At 38.7% G+C, this 25,398-nt stretch overlaps 1 protein-coding gene across 2 annotated transcripts; it reads right to left on the bottom strand.

Moving 5' to 3' along the window:
- Window positions 1-310: 310 nt before the first annotated feature.
- On the bottom strand, window positions 311-16,277 carry LOC128125771 (UDP-N-acetylglucosamine--peptide N-acetylglucosaminyltransferase 110 kDa subunit-like). 2 transcript variants are annotated; one of them, XM_052763459.1, is made up of 2 exons: window positions 16,153-16,277; window positions 311-6,645 (listed from the first exon to the last, which is right to left on the bottom strand). In XM_052763459.1, exon 2 carries the CDS (start codon window positions 6,454-6,456, stop codon window positions 3,346-3,348), a length of 3,111 nt encoding a protein of 1,036 aa, XP_052619419.1. In that variant the 5' UTR covers window positions 6,457-6,645; window positions 16,153-16,277; the 3' UTR covers window positions 311-3,345. The 2 variants fall into 2 exon arrangements, with proteins under 2 accessions (XP_052619419.1, XP_052619420.1); XM_052763460.1 differs by having other exon boundaries at window positions 311-6,641; window positions 16,153-16,276.
- Window positions 16,278-25,398: the final 9,121 nt, after the last annotated feature.

The following is a 25,398-nucleotide window of genomic DNA, read 5'->3' as shown; positions in this document are numbered from 1 at the left end:
GGGGGGTCTCTGCCCCACTACAGATAAACAGATGTGGAGTTCTCCGACCCCACCACCGGGGTCTGAAACGTCTTCTAGGACCCTGTGATCATGGTTCTCCAACAGATCTGCCCTTAACCATTCCTGATCACAATCACCGACTTCGGCTAGTCATAGAAATAAAACTGAACACAGACAGACAGACACTTACCGGCCAGCTTCAGGCTCTATGGGCCGTGGTCCCAGTGGGCTTGGGGGATCCTGCATGAGTCCCCAGATGTTATGCTCAGAGCACCAGGAATCCCAAAAGACTACCAAAGGAGACCAAATCCCATATGTAAAAGCAAACAGCCTTTATTTTCAAGCTCAGAGCTTGGAATCTCTGTATAACACAGCAGTGAGAGCAGAGAGCCCGGAGCTCAGGAAGGGTAGGTTTTTATCATAGAAGATGTACAGACAGACAGGAAGTGACAGAGCTGGGCTGGAAGAGGAAGTGATGTAGCTGGGTAGAGAGGAAATGAGTTAGCAGACCAGAAAGGAATATAGGCACGGATATACAGGAAGTAGGTCTCTTTCAAAGTGGAGGGTCAGTGAGGTGAGGCTGGCTTGTGGCTTGTTCTATTCCTTTGATCTGTCAACCCCAATTTCTGGCTCCATGTTTTTTATTAATAAGACCATTTAGCAATTTGTCTATAGTTCAACATCCTTATTCATCAGGAATATGCATATTAAAACCTCTTTGAGATTTCATCTTACACTACTCAGGATGGCCAATATCATTAAAACAGTTGACAGCACACGATGGTGAGGAAGTGGTGTAAGAATTCTTTTTTTTTTTTTGGTTTTTCGAGACAGGGTTTCTCTGTGTAGCTTTGCGCCTTTCCTGGTACTCGCTTTGGAGACCAGGCTGGCCTCGAACTCACAGAGATCCGCCTGCCTCTGCCTCCCGAGTGCTGGGATTAAAGGCGTGCGCCACCACCGCCCGGCGAGAATTCTTATCCATTGCTGGTGGAAATACAAACTTGTATTGTGACGTTGGAAATCAGTGTGGTTTTGCCTGGGGAACCTGGGAATAGATCTACCTCAAGATCCAGATGAGCCATTCTTGGGCATATACCCAAAGGAATCTATATATTATTACAGAGACACTTGGTGATTATATTTGGTGCTGCTTTATTAACATTAGTTAGAAATAGGAAATAGCCTAGCTGTCCATAAATGAATGAACAGATAATGAAAATTTGGTACATTTACACAATGAAATTTTATTTAGGTGTTAAAAAACAATATCATGTAACTCATAGTTAAATGGATGGAAAAATGCTACAAAAGAGTACATTTTTTTTAATGGGAAATCATCCATTTATTATTTAAAGACCACAAGACAACATCTGAATTTCTGGAGCACAATTTAAATGCTTTATTTTTTTCAATAAAGCAGCAGAATAAAACAGAAAAAAAAAACAAATTATTTTCCAGTAATATCTATAACTCTATCAGAATTAAGTCTTCCACAGACATGCTACCTGGAAATAAAAGCCTGTTACAATAAGCAAAGCTTCAACCAGAGTGGCTACTTTTCCTGACAGGAAGAAGTTCATATCTATAGGAGGAATGATGTGCCATGTAAAATGGCCACAGATCACAGCCTTAGTGGCACTGGAAGTCTATTATCCAATCCCACATTTAGTAGTTTTGTGAATTTGAAAAGTCAGTTTACCTGTAACCATGCTGGCAACCTTTAACAGTTAAAAAATAAATTTTAAAAAAAAATCTCTTAACTGGTGTTCCTTGATTTCCATTAGTAAAGGTACACACTTCATTACAATGTAATTCTCCTTCAGAATTACACACGAGACTCCTTGCTTAGGTTTTAACTAGCAGTAGGGATCACAAATTCAAATTCTTAGTTATCAATAACTTGTCAGCTAAGGTCAGGTAACAGCTGCAGCTACGGAACAGGTGCACTGCCTAGGTGCTTTGGAAAGACATAATCTACAGCACTAACACATGAAACTGACCTGTGATTGCACAGTGGAAGTGCAATAGAGCAGTACAAACATATTCATATGGTGGCTTCTTTGTTTCAGCCTCAAGCCCTCTGCCTTTTATTGAAACACAAGAATTTAAGCTCCAGGAGGGCAAATGTCTAACTTATACTCTAAACCAAGTAGTGATGCAAGCTCACTACTACCAAGGCTGAATACATAAACGTAGAGACTTATACACAAACACAGTCTGAAAAATTACTGCCTGTATAGAGATGGTCCTGCAGAGCTTTTACCTCAAAATCTATCAGTGAACAATAATGTACTGGAGATAACTACAACTTACTAATCAAATATTTGAATACTTATACTTACCTGGGATTTCATTTCTCCTAAAAGAAATAGGAAGAATGGGACTCACTTAAAAAAAAAAAACTTTAAAAAGGAAGGTAAAAATCTTATCACACACATCACTTTTAGAAGCAGCAGAGGAGGGGCAGTCAGAGGCTTAACCACTGGTGAAATAGGTAAAAAAAATAGGCAAAAACATCTACATTGTTATCAATAACAGTACCACAACTGTGCCATTCATGATTAATATCCACTCGTAAGAATTTTCATTTGGCACTAGATGGCGTGTTTAAGAGAAACACTCTAGGATGTTTGAAACAAGACTTGGTATCGTTAGCAGTCACAGGCAAATCTAAAGGGAGGTGAAGGAATAGAAATGGCAAAGAGCCTGAAAAATCTGAGTCACCATCTAAATCAATAAAGCACTGCTAGCGTCAAGCATTAGGTCAGACACTAAAATAACTGATACAGGCTCCAGTGGTTTATAAAACTATAAAAAGACTACACCAGCAAGGTTCCTGTCACCCTGTCAGAGTTCACACACTAACACAGGAAGCAATATTTTAGTTTAAACCTTATCTCAGAAGAATCAATATCACTTCACATGAGTAAAAATACCTGAAAGCAAACATTTTTAAAAGTTCCAATACTCAAAATACGAAGAAAAAAAAAAAAAGAAGGATCAGAAGACTCGATCAATTCATGGAATCACAAAATGGCTGCTCAGTCTCTATCTCCTTCCACATTAAGTATCCCATGGAAGACCAAGGGAGACCAGACCTTCCAGACCTTTGCAAAACCTGCTTCCTGCAACACTCTACAGAGATTCCTTTTGGAATAACAGTTTCTTATCCCATCTCTCCTTATGCAGGAGGCAAGTCTGCCTGTGCTATTCTATTATCATTATATATCACCCACCTGCAACACAGTGCTGTACAGATAAACACAAAGCATCTTATCTAGTTCCCTTTCCCCCAGAAGGTTGAGGCTCAGGTATAGGGGTAATTGTCCTGTGTGCAGTCTTTATTCAGGCTGACTCAGTGACTTCAACAGGTTTAATCATGTGGTCAGGTTTGTTTCCAGCTGCATAATGCTCCCACATCTTCAGATACAGTCGCTCTAATTCCACTGTGTATTGTTTGGTGTTGAACAGAGGGCTAGATAGTCTCTGTTTCCAGACTTTGCTACGAATTTGCTGCAGATATTCTAGATCTGTTCCCAGTTTTACAGCTATGTCTTCATATTCTTGTCTGTTTTTAGCAATGAGCTCAAGACATCCTAGGCAAGTAAGCTGAGAAGCTGCAACTCGAGAGGCAAGAGTCTCTCCTGGCATAGTCACCATGGGTGTTCCTGCCCAGAGAACATCCATCCCTGTGGTGTGCCCATTACATAAGGGAGTGTCCAGGCAGATATCAGCCAGTTGACCTCTCCTGACATGCTCCTCCTTAGGAGCCACAGGTGAAAAAATGATACGGTTCTGGGGAAGGCCCATATTTTGTGCATATTGTTGAATATTGGATTCTCCTACTGCTGGAAAACGCAACAGCCAGAGCATGCTATTAGGTACACGTTTCAGAATATTTGCCCACATCTGCAGGGTAGAGGGGTCAATTTTATATAGTTGATTAAAGTTACAGTACACAATGGCATCTTCTGGTAGCCCGTACTGGGAACGGGTGGTTACAATAATGGTACGGGGAACTTCCTCTCCAGTTGCAGCCTTATTATTGATCTGTGTAGTTGCCAGTCCATTGCTAATACTGAATCCATTAATGGTTATCTGAATCTGTCCTCTGTGAATCATTTCAATAACTGCTTCTGTAATCGTATTCATGGGAATGACAGGCAGATTAAGAGCAGTGTTACTGGTGTCTGCATTGTCACCTCCATCAGGACATTTCATCTTGACAATCTTCACATCTGGTAGACCATCAAGAAATGCTTTGAGATCGATGCCATTCAGAACTATCCGGTTGTCATAAATGTGCCCATTGGATTTAAAATTGATGACTGCTTTTTTCTTCAGATGAGGGAACATATTAGCATGATCACCAATAAAAAAAGTATGGGGCATGTAAGCCAGTTTCTCAGAATACTGCTCTGCAACTTCAGCTGGGGAAGTTTCCTGATCAGTAATGATATAATCCATGAACAGTGCACCACTAGTCCCAGGGTATCCCAGCCACATTGCCTGAATAGGAGCTGGCCTGAGAGCAAAGAGCTCATTTCGAGCACCCTTGGTATACCCATTCATATTTACAAGGATGTGAATTCCATCCTGGTGAATGCGGTCAGCTGCTTTTCCATTGCATGGAATCTGAGAGAGATCAATGAAATGGTTGGCTTCTGCCATCACCTTCACTCGGAAGTTTGTACCATCATCTGGGCTCAGGGCATAGCAGAATATCTCAAATTTGTCAGGATTGTGCATGCCTGGAATAGACTGCATAAGGTGAGAAGTAGGATGATTCCCAAAGTCAGAACTCACATATCCTACACGCAATCTTCCATTACTGAGCTTCAAGTCTTTTGGATGTTCATATGGTGGTTTATGAAGGACATTAATCTTATCCAAGCAGAGATTCCCATGCCTTTCTGCAATAGCCTTCCTGAAGCCATGAGAAAGAGGGTACAGCATACTATGATGAGGATGCACAGAAGGCAGTCTATTCTTCTCCAGCTGCTCAGCTACAATACTAACCAATTTCTTCATCCGCTCATCATAATCTGTCCAATCACAGATAATTTGTAGGCAATGAGCCAAGTTACAATAGGCATCAGGAAAGTCAGGCTTAAATTTCAGAGCTGTGTTGTAAGAAGCTATTGCTTCTGAGATATTCCCCGAATCCTTGTGAATGAAAGCCAGATTGCTGTGTGCATCTGCAAAGGCAGGATTAATCTGAATGGCACGAGTATAACACTGCAAGGCTCCCTGAACATCCTGCATCTCCTTTAGAGTGTTTCCCATATTAGAATAAGCATCAGCAAATGTCGGACTGATTCTTATGGCTTCCTTATAATGCATCAATGCTTCCTGCAGCTTTCCCTGTTGTTGCAGTACACTTGCTAAATTGGAATGTGCAGCAGCAAACTCTGGGAAAACTTCTAATGCTTGGCGATATAGGCGGACCGCCTCTTCAATATTGCCCTGTTCCCGTTTGACATTGGCGAGGTTATTCAAAGAGTCTGCATGGGTAGGACACAGACGAAGAGCTGTGTTATAACAATCTTCTGCTTCAGCAACACTGCCTTTCTCTTTGAGAGCATTTGCTAGGTTGCAATAAGCATCCGGGAAATGTGGCTGCAGTTCTATAGCTCGCCTGCCCGTATCGATGGCCAGGGCTATTAGGCCTTGCTCATAGTATACACAAGCCAGGTTGCCATGTACCACCACGTGATTTGGGCTCAAACTTAAGGCACGAAGATAAGCTGCCATAGCTCTGTCAAAAATGCGTGCTTCTTTCAAAACATTTCCTAAATTGATATAAGCATCCAGAAAATTTGGGTCAAGGGTAACAGCCTTTTCAAAGTGATGAATTGCCAGCCAAATCTCCCCTTGTGCATTGAAAACACAGCCGAGATTACTCCAAGCTATTGCAAAGTTTGGTTGTGTCTCAATTGCTTTCAAATAACATGCCTTGGCTTCTTCCAAGCGACCCAGGGCTTTGAGCAGGTTCCCCAGGTCACTGCGAACACAGTACAAATCAGGATTGTACTGAAGAGCTGATGCGTAAGCTGGTACTGCTCCTTCCATGTCACCTACTGCTACCAAGGCTGATGCCAGATTAACATAGCCATCAACAAAATCAGGCTTGAGCCGCAAGGAGTGTCGATAATGTTCAATTGCTTCCTGAAACTGCCCTCTTTCCTTGTACACATTCCCCATATTCGAATAGGCTTCTGCTAGAAGAGGATTCTGTTTAATTGCCAAGGTATTAAAGTGAGCAGATCTGTCCAGCCTTCGACACTGAAAGTGTATAGATGAAAGTAATAAAAGAACATCAATATTTTCAGGCTCTTGTCTCCAGAGTTCCATGCAGTGTCTCTCAGCTGCCTCAAAATCTCCTGCCTGATATTCACGATGTGCCAACTCAGCTAGCCCTGTGCTGTCGGCCACGTTGCCCACAGAAGACGCCATCTGGAGCTTCTTGAGACAGAGCAAGCAGTGGGTAGTTGACTTCTACTGCTGCCACTACTGGCAAGAGTGTTTCTAGAGGTAGCAGGAAATGGGCAGCAGCCTTTTCCGTATTTTAGAAGGCTTAAGGTGCGGCAGTGGATACTGGACTTGAATCTTAGGAACTCTTGTTAGAGATTTATCTCTCACTGTCTTGAGACAAAAGAATGAAATTTATTAGAAACATTTTCAGAGTAGTAATTCATTGTTACTTGTGCAACCTATTTTGTATTTGTAATGGAAGACAATTATCATCCAACTTTGCTGAAAAGATAATGGGTGTTACCTCAGAAGGTGATAAAAGTTTGTAATGTGAAAATTGAAATATAAAGATTTTCCTCTTGATCTTTTGAAACAGACTAGCAGATGAATAGAAGTACCTGATATATCCCAGATGAGAAGGAAGTCATATATATGACTCATGTATGAGTCATAAAACATATATATATATATATATATATATATATATATATATGTATATATATAATTAAAATTAATTTTCATACAATATATTCTGACCAGAGTTACTCGTCTCCAAATTCCTCCAACATTTTCCCCAAATCCCCACCCACTCAACTCCAGATACTTTCTTTCTATCTTACTTTTTAAAACAAAAATCAGATGAATATAACAAACCAGAATAAAGAGAATAAAAGAAACATACACACACATGCACACACAACCCATTAAAAAAATACAAAATCAGAAACCAGAATTTATAAGCAAAAGGAGTAAGACCAAAAATGCTAAAGCAAAACAACACCAGAAAAAAAGTACAAAAGTACCATTGAATATATTCTGTGTTTTCTATCCACTGCTGGGCATGGATCCTACTCTCATGTGTGGTTAGTGTACCCTGTGAGATTCCACTGGAAAGTTTGTAGAGTTCCTAATTAGCATGAGACAAACCTTGGATTTTATCTATAACAATGCATAATCAGGACTTAGTGCGGAGCATTTCTAACACTGGGACTCTAGAGGTGGAGACACAAGGACCAGGAGCTCAGGGAGATTCTTGTTACATTGTAAGTTCTAGGCCACCCTGTAGTATGTAAGACCCTGTTTAAAAATAAACAAACAAACAAACAAATAAATGTTGATAGAATGAAGAAATAAAAAGAAAGAAAATATACCACAGGATCAAAAACTGTTTTTAGTATAAAGCTCAAAAAGGTTTTGTGTAAAATAAGCACATACAGAAGCACAATTATAACAAATACTAAAGTTATTTTTAAAAGGACACATTAATTTATTTATTTTTGTGTATATTGGCATGTGAATACACACACAAGCATGCACACACAAATTTCATGTTCCATGTTTAGAAGACAAAGGTTTACCTAAAATAGTCATTTCTCTGTTTCTACCACATGGATCCCAGGGATTAGATTTAAATTGACATATGTGGCACTCAATGGGCTGATCTTTGACTGATCTTTGAGGGTTTTAAACACTGCTTTTTCTTTATATAATTAATTAAATGAATTACATTTTCTAAAAAGTAAAATTTTCAAATTTATTTAAAAAATTACACTTTCCCGCTAGGCATTAGTGAAACATGCCTTTAATCCCAGCACTTGGGAGGCAGAGGCAATCAGATCTCTGTGAGTTTGAGGTCAGCCTGGTCTACAGAGAGAGTTCCAGGACAGTCAGGATAGTTACACAGAGAAAACTATCCTGTCTCTAAAAAAGAAACCCACCCACACAAAAACTTACATTGCTCCATTCCTCCCCTTCAAAACCTTCCAAATACCCCTCCACACTCTTCTTCAAATTAATAAATTCTTTTCCCCCTAATAGTTGTTGTATGCATATAGGTATATGAATACATATACATTATGTATTGTATTGTTTTGGTCATATTATACATTTTGATCATATTCTTTCCCTCCCCCTATTATTTCAGATCCTGCCCACATCCTTACACATCTAATTTCATTTGATTCCCCCCTCCACATGGGAAAAGAACAAAATTCTGATATTTGAAATAACATGAATAAATCTTAATTGTATAAAATGATACTCAATGAGCATATAGTGAGGAAAATTTAGACATAAATTACTGCACACAGAATGTCATGCAACAAAATCTGTGCATGAACAGTGACTGGTACTATCAAAGATCAGTTGGTAAGGAGTGGTTGCCTGGCCTGTATATTGGAGATAATATATGCAATCAGGGCTGATGTGTCTGAAAAACAGCATTATCATGGGGCAAATTTTGATGGCTACATTCCCCCAAATGCCAAGAGAGTATATGGCCCATTGCTATAATGGTAGTAGCATGTTGTATGGCTGAGATGACATTTAACTATACTGAAGCTATCTGAGAATTCAATGTTCTAAGGGAACTACCAGTATCTTCCCTTCATGGAATAAACAGAAATGCCTCCGAAAAGAATAGTCCCAAAGTTGTAAATATGGAACTCTCCCTAAAAAGATTGGTGAACTAAAGTTTATATTGTCATTCATGAAAGTAGCATAGCTGGGTTAAGGTCCTTTGCAAGTTATGGCAGCTGTTCAGTACCCAAAGTGGAAGATGGGCTATAATGACTTGTGTCTTTTTGAGACAGAGTATCACTATGTATTCCCACATGACCTGAAACTATGTAGTTGTATACCCTGGGCTGCCCTCAAAAGCAGAGAAACCCAACTGCCTCTGCCTTTGAGTCTGCCTCTGGGTTTAAATGTGGGTATTACCATACTTGGGTGCTTGCTTTTTTCATATAGCTGTCAAATACAAGGATAAGGATATAAAGGTTGTAGTTGTGCTAAAGATCACTTTCTTGGGGCCAAAGACAAGCAACCCATGTAAAGAATCAGAGACTGAAAAGGGAGGAGTTAGAAATCGTAAAAATTCTATTCAGCTTCAAGTGTTAATATACTGAAAGAGAAAATCTATAATTCATTATTAAGACAGGGGTCTAGTAACGGCCCTCTATAGCGAACTATGACAATTAGTGAATATTCAGCATCAGAACAGCTGAAGTTGATAAAGACTTTTTGTTGATGTTTTGCTGCTTTGAGACAGGGGTTACTATGTAGCTGTGGCTGGTCTGTAGCTAACTAAGGAGACCAAGCAAGCCTTTGACTTCAAGAGATCCCTGACTCTGACTTCCAAGTGAAATGATTAAAAACATGCACTACTATGCCCCAATGGGAGGACTTCTAGCCATGAAATGAAAAGTCCCTTAAAGCCTGGGTCTTTATGCTATGTGTCATGGGAATGGATATGGTCTGAGTGTTATGGGAATGAAGAAACTAAGTCATATACCACTCATCTCTCTTTAAGAAACAACTTTAATTACCTGTGGTAAACTACTCTCCCCTTCATAGGAGCCTTTAGAGACACTTAGTTATTGGTGTATGAGGTCCCCATGAGTATCAGGTATGGAACACAATTAGATGTCCTTATGAATATCAGGGAGTACAAAACAATGAAGGGAGAATAAGCATTACTGAGTGAGCTGCAGATATGTGAGATCATGTTGAAAGAGTTTCGACTAGCATGGGAACAAGGTTCATAAAGTTCCAGAGCAACTGATAAGGAAGCAGGGGCTATCCCAAGGAGACCAAGTGTCTGCCTGCATTCATTTATCAGTGAATGTGTTAAGACTTGTTCTAAGCATCAAATGCCCCCAAGAAAACACGACCAGAAAGTCACATGCTGTCCTAGTCAGCTTCTGGTCTACTTTAGAGCCTGTGTAGCAGTTTATAGGAGACATAAAGGATAAACAATGCTGGTAATAAAGATTACATTTGAGACTTGGTCTGGGGACACATGTCTTTAATTCCAGCGTGAGAAAGACAGAGGAGGCTCTCTGTGAGTTAAAGCATATGCCCCGGTCTACATAGTGAGTTCAAGTTACCCAGGGTTGCCTAATAAAAATATTATCTTTTGAAAAATTGTTTTACATATTAAATTTGTACTATGGATAAGCAAATATCTTCCTCAGAGATCTCACTATACATTTTTTTCTCTCCTACAGCAAGACGTGCTGCAGGAAGATATTATTTGCCTCGCCCCAGTCTTTTTCTGTGGTCGTTTTGGTCAATGGAAAGGCATGTTCCTCGGTACTTTCCTGGAGCCTGTGAAAGGGGTTGAACAGATTGGCAGGCATGACAGGCTAGAGAGTAGCTGTGATGGCTTTTATAAGAAATGTTCCCCACAGATTCCCGGTTTTGAATACTTGGTTCCTCGGTGGCTATGTTTGATGGGCTTTAGGTGTTGTAGCATTTGCGGAGGAAGTACATCACAGGGCATGGGTTTGGGGATTAAAAGACTTGTGCCGCTTTCAGTTCCCTCTCCCTTCTTACTGCTCATCATCTAAGCTTTCTTCTTTCTGCTTGTATTTGAAGATGTGACCTTTCAGCTTCCTACACGAGCAACCATGAATGGTGAGTAACTTAAAGTTTAGCAACACAAAGAGTTTATGAATGTTTCAGAAGATGTGACTGCTAACAACCCTGCTTAGATATCAATACAATATACATATATAATGATTACACTATGGTTCCAACACATATAAATAGTTTATACATGAAAATAAGATCTCTGGGAACTTCCCTAATACCAGGTTTCTCCCTATCTCTCTGATATCTCCCTCTATCATGATATCTTTCATTGCTCTCCCACTCTGTCCCTGCCCATCTTGACCATGCTGTTCCCTTATGTTCTCATCCCCCATCCCCGACCCTCTATTGCTCACCCTCTTGCCCCCAGTTTAGACTAGCAATAGTGGAGAGGGTGCCTGAACTGACCTACCCTGGTAATCAGATTGGTGAACACCCTAACTGTTATCATAGAGCCTTCATCCAGTAACTGATGGAAGCAGAAGCAGAGACCCACAGCCAAGCACCAGGCTCAACTCCCGGAGTCCAGTCGAAGAGAGAGAAGAGGGATTCTATGAGCAAGGAGCATCAAGATCATGATGGAGAAATTTACAGAGACAACCAAACCAGGCTAGTGGGAACTCACAAACTTTAGACCAACAGCTGTGGAGCCTACATAGAACTGGACTATAGGCCTTCTTGCATAAGCAAGACAGTATTGTAGCTTGGTCTGTTTAAGGGGCCCCTGGAAGTGGGATCAAGATATATCCCTGGTGGCATTTTGGAGTTTATTACCTATGGTGAGACACCTTGCACAGCCTTGATGCAGTGGGAAGGGGCTTGGACCTGCCTCAACTAAATGTACCAGGCTTTGCTGACTCTCCATGGGAGGCCTTACCTTCCTGGAGGAGGGGATGGAGAGCGGTTTGGGGAGGGAGGTGGGAGGGGAGCTGAAGGACAGATTAGAGGGAGATCTGTGATTGGTACGTAAAATGAATAAAAAATTTCTCAATAAAAACTAAAGATAAAAAAGAAAATAAGATCCCCCCTCTCTCTGTCTCTGTCTCTGTCTCTTTCTCCCCAAAAAGATGGCCAAGTACGGTAAATGTGCAATACTCAGATGACAAATAGTAGAAGGAGAAAATATCCTCCTGAATGTGGTCCTCTGACTTCACATGGGTGCTATTGATGCACATGCACACAACACATACCCACACATATACAGACACATTCTAATAATTCATACAACAATGTTTTTAAAATGTATATGAGATACATACACAATAGAACAATGTTTAGCTGCAAAGAAAATTAATTTATGAAATTTTATGGTTAATAGATCGAAAAGGAAAAAAAAAAAACAACCACACTGAATGATACCACCCAAACCCCAGAGATTAAATATTTCATGTTCTCACTCACATGACGGTCCTATTTAAATTCTTTTTTTTATGTGATTATATGAAGCCCATGTGGAAAATAGAAAATTAGAAACCTGTCATTGGCAGAGAGGGATGCATTAAGAGTAGAGTGTTAGTATACTTGAGAAATCAAAGTAGAGAGGGAATTTTTGGAAGCAGATGGATTAAAGTGAGTGGTGGAGTGGGTAGTATGGTTAATGAGGTTTATCCAAAATGAAATGTGCATGAATAAGATACATGTGGACATATACAGTTGTTTATATACTAATTCAAATAATAATACGTGAAAATATTAGAGTATATGTGATGTAAAAGATCATAGAACCAGCACTGGAAGCTAAATATGTGAGTAGAAATGGGGACAGGGTATTAGGTGGGCAGGAAGCAAATGAGTTGTGCAAACCAAAACTAAAGATGAAGAATCGTATGTAACACACACACACACACACACACACACACACACACACACACACACACACACACTTAAGTGGTTCAAACAGAAATATCTAACATTTTTAAAATCATTACTCCTAAAAGGCATGAGTTATTAAATAAAAATCTCAGTGACAGACAAGTGTTACTCTTTTAGAAGTTATTGATTAGATAATTGCAGAAAGCATCTAAAACTATATAGGCTATTGTAACTCTTTTTGGTTGCCTCTCAACACTTTATGGTAAGATAATGTGGTTGAAAGCATCACATATTTTATTTTTGCTGGACATGGAGAAATTAACCTTGAACTAACCATGATATTCACCCTCTGGCTAGCTTGCAGAGTGCTAGAAAGTGCTTTTCAGACTCTGGACAAGAAGAAAGTTAATTGTTTATTGATCCTTGGCTTAACCTCATATGCTGCAATAATAACCTGCCAGGCAAAATATACCCACAGTACAATAATGTCAAGACCATGCTGAGAGTAACCAACCACATTCTTGATTGGAATTGAGGCCTCCTCCACAGGAGGGAATTCAGGCATGTTACTGAAAAATACGATCAAAAATCATGACTAGGGATGCTGTAGGTCCTAGCAGAGAACCTATTGATGTTATTTTTCTATACGGCCATTTTTGTCAAACTCCGTTTTAAATATATATGTTTATGTCCATGAATTTGTGCTGGTCAACCTTGGCTAGACAATATTTGTTTTTGTTTTTGAGATAGAGTTTCTTTGTTGAACTTTGGCTGTCCTGAAACTAGCTTTGTCAAACCAGGCTGGTCTTGAACTGACAGTGATCTGCCTGCCTCTGCCTCCTAAGTTCTAGGATTAAAGGCATGCACTACCACTGCCTGGCTTAGACAAGAATCTTACAGCAGATGGTGATCACTAATGCTTAGATGATAACTACGTAAAGCACTCAGAATAAGCAACTGTGAGTCCTCAGTCATAGATGAGATATCTAAAACACTTCCCTCCAGGTTTCAAGGGTATAAAGAAAAAGGGAGTGGAAAGAAAATAAGAGCTGGGGTATGAGGGGGAATGCTGGGAAACTTTGTCCCATACACACAGCAAGGCTGTTGCAAACAAAAACTCCACGGTTTTGGTTACATATATAATCCTCACGAGAACAAGTACAAACCCAAGCAAGGAGGATGGAGGGGCTCTCAAAGCTTTAACCCTAGGACTTACTGGCACTGTTGGTTGCCAGGGAACAAGTATCATTTTTCTTTAGAAATGTGGTCATGAATACAGACAACATGCTGCAACATAATAAAGACATACAAGAAGCCCAGAGCCAGTGTCATGCTATATGAAGAAAAACTCAAAGGATTTTCATTAAAATTAGGAACAGGATAAGGATATTCACTCTTCTCCCTCCTTTTCAGTATTGACTGTATTAGAAGTCCTAGGGCAGCAAGAAGACTGAAGGATAAAAAGGTGCTGCAAATAGGGAAGGCAGAAGTCAAAGTATCCACATTTGAATAAGATATAATTCCCTATGTAAAAATTCCTAAATATGGCATCAGAAACCTTTTAATGCTGATAAGTACATTCAACAAAGTCATAGTGTAAAAATATTAACACTCAAAATTCAGTAGGTTTCCTAAATTACAAGCATGTTGAGAAATAAATCATAGAAACAATAATATCTACTATATATAAATTATGTATAACACATTATTTTACATGAAACATATTACAACTTTTTATAATACACACACACATATACGTATATAAAATACATGTAGAAAAATGTTAGTCTGCAGTGAAAATTGAAAAAATTGGAAAACTAAATTTAAGAAGAAACCAGAGTCTGAAATGCCTCCCAAGGTCATGGATTGCTAGGGCTATTATTGTGAAAATGGCCACTCTACCAAAAGCAATTCTCATGTTCAATGTAATCTCCAACAAAATTCTTCACACACATTTAAAAAGGTAATTGTAACTTTATATAGAAACACACACACACACACACACACACACACACACACACACACACACACACACAAACCTCACTGTAGCAAAAAAAGAATAATAAAAAGCAGCAGGAAGTATCGCCATCCTAAATTTCAAGTTAAGCTACACAGAAACGGTCTGGTATATTACTACTGTGCTGTATCTGTGTTAATTAGCAGCTCTGGAAAAGTAACAATGGAAAACCTGAGAGAGGTGCTGGCATGGGTTACTACTCCATTGCATTTTGGAAAAACCTTCTAAAATCTTAAATCTACACACCATTTTGAAATGAAGAACAAAATATAATTCCAAAAAAGCAAAGACATGTCCCTATGGACTTATATGTCCCATATGTCATATGCATATCTTATAAACTTCATTCAGGATCGGGGATCAGAAAAGGTAAAACAGATAACATATCCAAATCAAATATCTCCCAAATCAACAGTTTATTTTTTCGATACAGATAGCATTACCAAATAAACAAAAAAACAAAAAACAAAAAACAAAACACTGAAACATGACCACAATGTTCAAACAAAATCACCTTACAATATCATAGAAAAATGTTTATCTTGCGGTACTACTATATAGACTGCTGTATGTAACAGACAGTCCACCTCTTCACATACTGGCCTTTTTGCCGACATACTCACTCACTTCTGACCTTAAAATGGACTCTCTCTCTCTCTCTCTCTCTCTCTCTCTCTCTCTCTCTCTCTCTCTCTCTCTCTCTCCTCTCTCTCTCCTCTCTCTCTCTCTCTCTCTCTCTCTCTCTCTCTCTCTCTCTCTCTCTCTCTCTCTCTCTCTCTCTCTCTCTCCTCTCTCTCTCCTCTCTCTCTCTCTCTCTCTCTCTCTCTCTCTCTCTCTCTCTCTCTCTCTCTCTCCTCTCTCTCTCTCTCTCCCCCCCCCCCAGCCCTCTGTCCTTCTTTCTTACAGCCATTTCGGAAACCCCTTTCTTTATCATAACTATCATAGTGTCAGAACTCATACTACCTATTTTTTCAAGCATTCATAACTGGCAGGTCTAAATGACTGGGGTCTATTGGACCTCCCACTCCACTGTTAATCTATATGTTAATTCTTACCCGCTTTCATCCTTTCACACACTCCTGTGCAAAGAAGACACCCAATTTAACTTCCATTAGGACACACCTACATCACAATTGTTCCTTTTGGTTGGATCACTGCCCCTATTCCCACACGACGATATTCCACAATACTGCCTAAGCTTTGAAATGGAAATGCTCATCTAGGAAGAGAATTGAGCCCAAGTGACAGGGCAGATTGAGGGATCATTGGGAGGAGCATTTTGCAGCTAATACAACAGAGGGTAGGACAAAGGAAGCCAGGTCCTAACAGGATAGATTTCTGATGTGATTCCTCAGAGCCAAAGATTTTAGATCTATACAATAATGTTCTAATCCATACAAATTCCCAACCCTTAACATGAAAAAAAAAAAGAAAAAGTCCACCTATGAAAGACACAACAGGGCTCAGAGGGAGCTGACCTTGGCTGCTGCATTGTCTCGCTGACCATTCCTCAGGTGGAAGCGGCAGGCGTCTTTGGCTTCCTCTCCTCTGAGCAGAACTGCTGCTGCGCTGATTTCACTCATCACTCTCCCAACCCCCAGCCTGCGCTAGTGAGCCCCGTACAACCCTGTAATCACGCATGCGTGCTTGTTTGCCAGGCTGCAGGGACTCAATAATCTTTTCTGAACCTAATGACATAAGATAGGCAGCCATGAGCTTTAGGCTTTCTTATTGTCAGTATGGTAAAGGAGGGGCGTCACAATCCCCTGATTAAATTGGCCAGGAACAGATTCAAAGCACTTATGTGGTCAACGTGTATTATATAATCTTAACTCACCGTTTGCTTTCTATATACAGTAGTGAAAGGCTGCTTAGGAAAAATGTAACCCAAAATAGAGAAGGTGTAAAAACACTAGACATTTGAAGCACTGTCAGGAAAAATCAATAATGATTAAAAGATACTGCATTAAAAACATTCTGCGTTAACCAGATATTACTTGATTAATTTTATTTTTATTTTTAAAATTTCAAATGTGTTCAGGTAAATTGAAAACCTTACTATGAACATAATAGTTGCTGTTTTTATAAAACTGTTGCGTGATCTCGCAGTGTTGAAATTTCTTTAATTATGCTCCTAAAAAAAGACGTGCTCTAATCTGGTAAATGGGTGGTGAGTTAAGGGGGGAGGCAGGAGGGACAGGAGGAGGGAGGAGAGGGGGATCTGTGACTGGTATGTAAAATGAATAAAAAATTCCTTAATTAAAAAAAAGAAAATACACAAGAAAATAAAGATGTGCTAGGATGTAGATTTTCTGCTTATTTCCTTATTTATTTATTAACTCTTTTTGAACAGGTTCTCCTGTTTAGACAGGGTTGGTATTTGAATTCACTTGGTAGATCAGGCTGGTCTTGAAATCACAACAATCCAACAGGTTCCACATCCTGAATTCAGGGATTAAAGATATGTGCCAGCACAACTGGCTAGAGTTTATTAATTTTAAACACGTATATGTTTCTGTCTCTCTCTCTCTCTCTCTCTCTCTCTCTCTCTCTCTCTCTCTCTCTCTCTCTCTCTGTGTGTGTGTGTGTGTGTGTGTGTGTGTGTGTGTGTGTGTGTGTGTTTTAAGAGGTGTCAAGTAGTCCAGAGGCATTGGATACTCCCAGAGCTGGAGTTACATGCACTTGTGAGGTGACTGACCGACTTGACTTGGGATCTGGAAACCAGCTTCCAGCCTTTTGGCAGAGCGATAGCTGCTCTGAATAGCTTAACCATCTCTAGCTCTCCTATTCACTTTTACACCTTCACAAATTAGATCCCTACTGAATATGCAAAAAACAAACAAACAGCTAGACAAACTCGGACTTTGAAGCATGAATATATTACAATTTTCCAATAAATATATTTTGACCTAGTAATATCACCGTCTCCTGGTCAAAGACCATAAAATCAGCACTGTACACTATACTGTCAAGGAGGAGAAGATCTACAAAAATGAAAATGTGGCTTTGGAAGCAAATTTAATTTTTTTCCAGTAACGTTGGCTGCCCAGAGCAGGTATAAAGTACTATTTTGATGTATTCTACCACTTCAGTTTGATGAGGAAGTTGAAAGAAATGCAAAGGGCAGTTTCCATTGCAGAGGATCCAGAGCCCAAGCCTCTGCTCCCCTCAGCTCCTGTCTTCTCCCTGGTCACTATGGGGAAGGAGCCTCTAAGAACCTCTTTATGTGATATCTGTGGGAATTGTGGGAGTGACAAAAAGTAGCTTCTGTGGAAGCCAAGTAAAGAACAGCTGCTATCCTTCTAAGTCAGAGTTGCACAACCCCATAAACCTTCACTTATATCTGGAGGGCAGTTATCTTATTTCCTGTGCTTACATATACTGCTCCCTCTTCCATTCTTGGTAATTTACAAAAATCTTGGCCAAGTAGAAGAACTTCAGTTAACCCATTTCAAAAAAAACAGGTCCTGGCTAGGGGACGCCCTACTATGACCTGTATGGATTCATCAGCCCCCTGAAGACATTTGGGGGTTGGAATCCTAAACATCTGCTGCCTTCTCTCTGAACCTGTCTATCTGCTATCTGCATCTCAGCTCACTTCTGCCTGTGAGTCATCTCCACCCTTCTCCTCACCTTGCCATTTCCGGTGGCTATCTGGCTTGATACAGACCGGACTAACTGGCTACAGCTGCTTAAAAAAAATCCTCCTCGGTTTTAGATTTTTACTGTGCTTATCTCATTTCATGATACTCCTTAAAGGATTTATTAAATTGTTCCTCTCCTCATATACTATATTTTTGAATAAGAGTTCCTGTTTCTATATTAAAATAACTTCAGTACAAACTTAATATTTTTAAGGCTAAACCTGATGGGTATAAAACCTAAGTTCTAAGCTTATAAGGACAACTAACCTATAAATTCTTAAAAAATAAGTTTACTTTAATTAAATATAATTAAAAAATGAAACTTATTGATTGATTGGCCGACCTGAACTGTAAACTGTTAAGGATACGTTGTACTTAAGCTATAAACTATTAGAGATAATTATTGGGATACAAATTAAAACTTGACCATCTTATGAATGATCAAATTCTCTAATGTATGCAAAATCATATTTGTATACATGCTAAATTTCATATAACCAGTTCATTACTTAGCCCCCTAGCATTTAAAATGTTTAAGCTTTAGAAAAAAACTGCCATAAAAATTGTCTCAGGAAAGGTTGATCCTGACCTTACTGAAGAGATTAAGATCATTGTACACCTCTTATTGCCAGGATTTTGTCCAAACTATGCTTTGAGATAATTTAGATTATATCCCCATTTACCAGGCCTAAAAGACAATTTGCCTTGCTATCTAACTTCATATAAAAGATAGCTCACCTCACAGATTTCAAAATGACCTTTTACTGTTTCTTTATTAAAAGAAATTCACTTTACATTAGCTAGTCTCAATAATCAGTCACCTATATCTCCTCATGATTTAAATACAAAAATGCTTTTAGATGTAAAGTTTTTATAAAGATATGAATAATTAGATATAAAAATGTTTAAGAACGTTAAGAAATAGTTTAATATATATGTAGTGCAAGTCATTGGGATAGAGAAATATAAGATACAAACATCTAGATATGTTATAAATGATACATGAATCTCAGTAAATAACCTAGAGATACTGAGAATGTAAGGCTAAGTTAGATCTATGGATAAAGTTTTTATTGAGGTCTGAGATAGATATATAGGCTTTAAGAATGAACTTATATATGCCTTAATACAAGAGTCTATGGACCTCCCCAGAAGGGACACTGGGGCTAATTATAGGCCATAGCTCCTCTGCTGTATAAGGTATAAAAACTGTCCCAGGGAAGGTTGATCCTAACTTTGCTGAAGAAACTAAGATTATTGTACAACCCCCCACAAAAACAATTCAGATTCATACAGGGCAGCACCTTAGGGAGCTGCCAGTTTGAATTCTAGGGATATGGCTTTCTGCGTTCAGAAATTAAATATTCCAGACCAACTAATAACTTAAAATACAGGGAAAGAAAAATAATTGGCTTGCTAAACATAAGCACGGCTTTTTCTAATATTTCAGGAAAAGATTGGCCAAGTATAAACTTATGGCATATTCTAAATATTGGGCATATAAAGCCCCCCACCAGCCCTTGAGTCTCCCCAATATTTGTTGTTTAATGAAAATCAGGCTTATAGACTGTTACAAGACCTTAAGAAATTAAGTAGAATTTATTAAAGCCAAGGGGAATCTCACAGCCTGGCTTGCTATCCATCCCCAGAAACAAAAAAATAATCGTCATAGATGTGCAAGATTGCTTCTTTACCATACCTCCTCAACCTAAAGATTGTCAGCATTTCGATTTTAACTTGCCTACTCACCCTACCATGATGGAGGCCAAAGCTGACATACAGAGCAGGAAATTCGAGTTCTGTTTATCCAGGACTGATTTATTGAGCAGAGTTCCTCATTTTATATATACAGATTGACTGTCAGAACTAACTGTCAATTATAGCTTCCTCACAATCCCCCAACCTAATAATAACATATGTATATATGTATATATACATATATCTTACAATACATTTATTACACAGATAATATTATATCAAACTCTAAAACTTATGAGTCTATAGATTGGCAGATAGCTCTACAGGATATACTGGCACCTTTTCATATGTCTGCCCAACAATTACAAATTCTCTCCCTATGGATGCTCACCCACGAGTCTTACATCCTTATGATTTATGGTTATGAAATGAGAAGTAATACACCATTTATTTCACTGCTTTTCAATTTTAGGAATGCCTAGAGCTCATACATACACAACAGCCTTACATATACTTTAAGAGATCTTAAGAATTGGTGCTTAATTTTTTCATATCTCCCACTACAGACATTCCTTATTACCCCCAGGCCAAGACACAAAGTTACACCTAAGCTGCTATGATCTTCTCACTGTTATTTGAAAAGGCCCTGATGTTTTCATAATGTCAAGAAGAGGATATGCTTACATGTCTTCACAGGACATTGACCCACCTTTATGAATCCTGAATTGCCTGGTCACACCATATACTAGGCCTCTGCAGGACAAAGGCACTCTATAGCTGCCAGTCTGAATACAGACTGTTATTTACCTCTAGATTCTTAAATATTAAGCTTTAAATATAAATAAATTGGTACAATTTCAGATCCTTTTGATGAACTGTTCATCAATGATATAAAACTTATAGAAATATGATTAAAATTAATAATTCTGTTCTAAATGTTTGTTATTTTTTGTCAAAAGATAAATGAGGCTTGAGAGATATATAAATGACATATTTCAGATTTCATTCTCTGGCTATCGTGATGTTTTGTTGAGACTCCAAGGATTCATAATTTTGCTCTGATAAAATTTACCACTATTATATTGCTAACATGTCTAAGATTTTGTCTATTAAGAAGGTTCTTATAAGCTCTAGCAGATCAAAATTTGCCAAGCCAAGAGGACTGGGAGAAATGCAACCTAACTACAGTTTTTATCTCCCACTTAAAAGATTTTTTCTTCTCTGGGGGGAAGGAGCCTTCCCTCTCCCTGGCCTAATATCCCCTTCTCTCATCTGCTAACCATGCATTTAATATTCCATAGGTACACCTAAGAGAAAAAAATCTCCTCTTTAAAACTCCTCATCTTTAAAACTCCTCAGCTGCATGTTCTACCATTAACACATATATTTGTTTCCAACTGAAATTCTAATCATTTAAAGAGTGACATGTTTTCATCCTCTGGAGCACGGACATGCTATCTAGCTGCAGGTCTACATCCCACCCTCCAGCCCCCACGGATGTGCTGTCTAGCTCAGCCCAGCAACATGCCCTCCAGCCCATGAGAAAAGAAAGTCTGCTACACGTATCTCACAGAGCCTGAAACAGCCTATGCTTCCTGGGTTTCCACTGCATTCCAGCCTTCAAGACCTGCAGCTTTGCCCCCCATTTCAGCAGGAAGCAACCATGGAGGACTTCTATAGCCCCTTTGTCATGTACCCTTCTTTCTGAACTGAACTCTCCAGCACAGGGGCTGGACTGCCCTTAAAAAAATGCTCTATTATTAATTGTATAAGTTATGTCCATGATCCTGAATTGTATGTACTATCAGATATTCTCCCCATGTACTTATGACAATTGTTCTGTATGTAAGTCTTGCTATGTATATTCTGACGCACATTATTACTGTTTTCTCATAGCTAGTGGTTTAATATTGCATTGATTACAAATTTAAATTAGGTAAGCTTCAGCTGCAGCCTTGGTCCCATAGGTGCTCATGGCTCAAGTAACTCTTTAATTATTCCTCCTTAAAATACAGGTTAACCAAATTAATACCACTAACCAAAGATTAATAGTTGGAGTTAATGTTCCAAACTAACCATTTATTTTTGATAAGCCACAATCATAGTATTCAGACACTTTTGCCCATATTATATCATACTAGCTAATGATAGAATTTTTTTGTTACTCCTCTGCTCCCTTTTTGAGATAGACATATTCTAACTATATACAACTATACCTATTAGATGGTTAAACTAATCCTCAGCCTGCCATCTATATAGACTATTGATTATAAATATATATATTATTGGTACAATATTGATTAAATATTAATATTAATTAATCATTACTTATCATCTTTCAGTCATCTCCAAATTTAAGTTTATCTACATATTCACTGTCTTAGAGAGAATAAAAACTTTTTTTTAATTAAACGAAAAAACGGAACTGCTGTGGCCTGCAGCAATTCCATGCAGCACTTCCAAGAGCTATCCTGGTGTGGCTGAATTTGCTGCAATGTGGGAATGAGCAGATAAGTATGCTTGTATCTCAACTTGTGTAATACTGTGAGGAGGTGGTGACCATCCTGAAACCTTCAATACTCCTGCAGAAAAGTCCCTCTGCAGCTTCTGCCATCTTTGGAGAACTTTAAAACAGGCTAACAAGATACTGGTGGCCTCTTAGTTTCTCAAGATACCTTTCACATCTTGATTCCTAACAGCAGAAACATCAGTGAAAAAGTGCAGTTGGGACTTTCTTTGGCACAACTATTAGGATGCCTGGCAAGTTCTCCATATAAATTAACTGCTTTATTATTTACTTTGAAGGTAGGGTTTCACTTAATTCTGGCTCTCCTGGAACTTATTCTGTATAATAAGCTGTCCATGAAGTCACAGAGTTCCATCTGCTTCTGTCTCCTTTCATTGGCTTGGAAGATTGTAGTGTCGTCACTAGCCTGATTTCCAGATATTACACAAGTCACAAAAGTCAAGGGAACAGGGGTTAGCTAAACAAGAAAACCAAGTCAATACTTTTTTTTTTGCAACCACCAATATTTTGTAGGGCAGGTGGCATTAGAACTTTGAAAACACCTAAAGAAATACCTGAATTTGTAAATAAAATAAATTCTGATGGTACAAGTAATGACTAGTAGTGGTAAAATTTGTAAAATTGTCAATATATGTGCTCATGTTGCAATCCTGATCAAGAAGCCGAGTAAAATGAATGCTAGAGTTCAGCTGCCTTCTCCATTTTGTAAAGTCTTGGAATAAAATCAGGTGATGGTGCCACCTCCAGAGGACAGGTCTTGCCACCTCAACTAAATTAATTAAGATAATCCTGCTCAAGCATGGCAGACTTGTTTACCAGGTGATTCTGGATCTCATCAATCTGAAAATAGAGGATAAAAATTACAATAGCAATCTAAGGATGAATTTACCTGTATGAGATATCTGCAGGAATCTACACCATGATGCACTACTGATGAAATCCATGCCTTTTTAATGTGAGCCTTTGATTAAAATTCCAGCATTGACAATCATGTTACCTGGGGAAGTGCTATAACTTCCTGTGTACTGCTTACTATATCTGTAAATAGAAGGGCAATTATGTGGACCTATGCAAGGTGAGTGAGTTAAAATCCATATTTAGATTAGTCCCAGAACTATAGGATTACTGGATCTTAACATGAAACCAAAGGATTCAGGGATGCACTATCTGGGAATATCAAGGATGATTTACTTACTGTTTTCTCATTCTTCTTGATGGAAGTCTTATTTGTGAATCCACAGTTTTTCCTATACTCCTCCTTTTCATTGCACAGGATTCTAGTTTACATGTGAATGCCATTTTACATCTCTTGGGCTTTTCCTCGGCTCTCAACAGTGATGTGAACTGGGGACATGGAATTTAAATGGCCGAGACTAGGAGGGACATCTCATTCACATGGTCACAGGTGTTGAAACTATTTTGAATTTCTTTCTAGAGTAACACAGCTTGGTAAACACTTACTAGTACAAGGGAAAGATGAGGCAGATATAGACTCCTGGACAAATACAATTGTGTGTGTACAGTCTCAGTAGTTGCTGTAGGTATTACAACATATACCTATCAAGAATGTTCCTGCCGGGCGGTGATGGTGCACACCTTTAATCCCAGCACTCAGGAGGCAGAAGCAGGTGGATCTCTGTGAGTTTGAAGCCAGCCTGGGCTACAGAGTGAGTTCCAGGAAAGGCACCAAAGCTACACAGGGAAACCCTGTCTCGAGAAACAAAAAACAAAAAACAACAAACAAAAAACCAGAATGTTCCCAGGTGTTTGCCATCAACTTCCAAACATGAATCAGAGGATCGCAAGTGCTCAGAGATTTGTTAAAAATTATGTGGAATAAAGCTGATATCAAGAAAATAAAGTCCAACTTTTAAATTTATAAAATTCTTAGGTTAGAATCTGACCAAGGTAAATTATAGAAGAAAGTGTTTATTAAGCGCTTATATCTCCAGACAGTTCACATTCATGATGGAAGTGAGCAGGCAGCAAGTAGCAGGTGGCTGGACCAACAACTTACATCTCAAAACACAATGAGGAAGCTGACAGTCCTAACTTGAAATATGGGGTGTTTTTTTTTTGTTGTTTTCTGTTTGTTTGTTTTTTTAGTGATCAAAGCCTATCCCCAGTGATATTCTTTGTCCAACAATGCCACATCTCCTAATCTTCCCCAAATACCAAACTGCGGACCAAGTATTCAAATACTCGAGACTAATAGGGGGCATCTCATTCAGACCACCACATTCCAATCTCTGTCTGCCATAGTCTTATTGCCATATCAAGATACAAAATGTATTTTATTCAACTTCATATGTCCCCATAATCTTTCACAGAATCAATACTGTTTAAAAGTTCAAAGTCTCTCCCGACTTGAGGCAATAATTAAATGTAACCCCCTATAAAATCAAAAGCACATTATATATTTCCAACATAAAATGGAACAGAGCATTACCTTTCTTTTGAAATAGTCTGAGGTTGACTTAGATAATTATGAGGATGAATGTTAGCTTAATATTCTTTTGCTCTACTGTCTGAATGCACTGGTCACTAGTGTGCACCATCTCACTTGTGTTTATGTGAGATTCAAATTCAAATCATTGTGCATCCTATACAAGTGCTTTATCAAGAGGAAAATTTCACAATTCTCTATCACATACTTTCTTATAAATCAAAATTTTAGTAAGAACATTGGCAACCTGATTTAATAAAACTTCCATACGTATTTTTTAAATGTAAGATTAGGTTTCTTATCCTCCTCCATTTCACTTGTGATACCTGACCATTTTTCCCTTCAAAAATCACATCTATTTTATTAGTTCATAATTCATAATGTAGGATTTTTAATAGATTCCTATTGT

Source organism: Peromyscus californicus, unplaced genomic scaffold (assembly GCF_007827085.1).
Source record: "Peromyscus californicus insignis strain IS unplaced genomic scaffold, ASM782708v3 Scaffold_4__1_contigs__length_199733344, whole genome shotgun sequence".
NCBI classification, from domain to species: domain Eukaryota; kingdom Metazoa; phylum Chordata; class Mammalia; order Rodentia; family Cricetidae; genus Peromyscus; species Peromyscus californicus.
The sequence above is the reverse complement of the archived record's forward strand: the minus strand, read 5'-3'. Positions and strand labels throughout refer to the sequence as shown.

What these genes read in the sequence shown, in the direction of transcription:
- LOC128125771 (XM_052763459.1), bottom strand. Translation starts at nt 6,456, where the DNA reads ATGGCGTCTTCTGTGGGCAACGTGGCCGACAGCACAGGGCTAGCTGAG.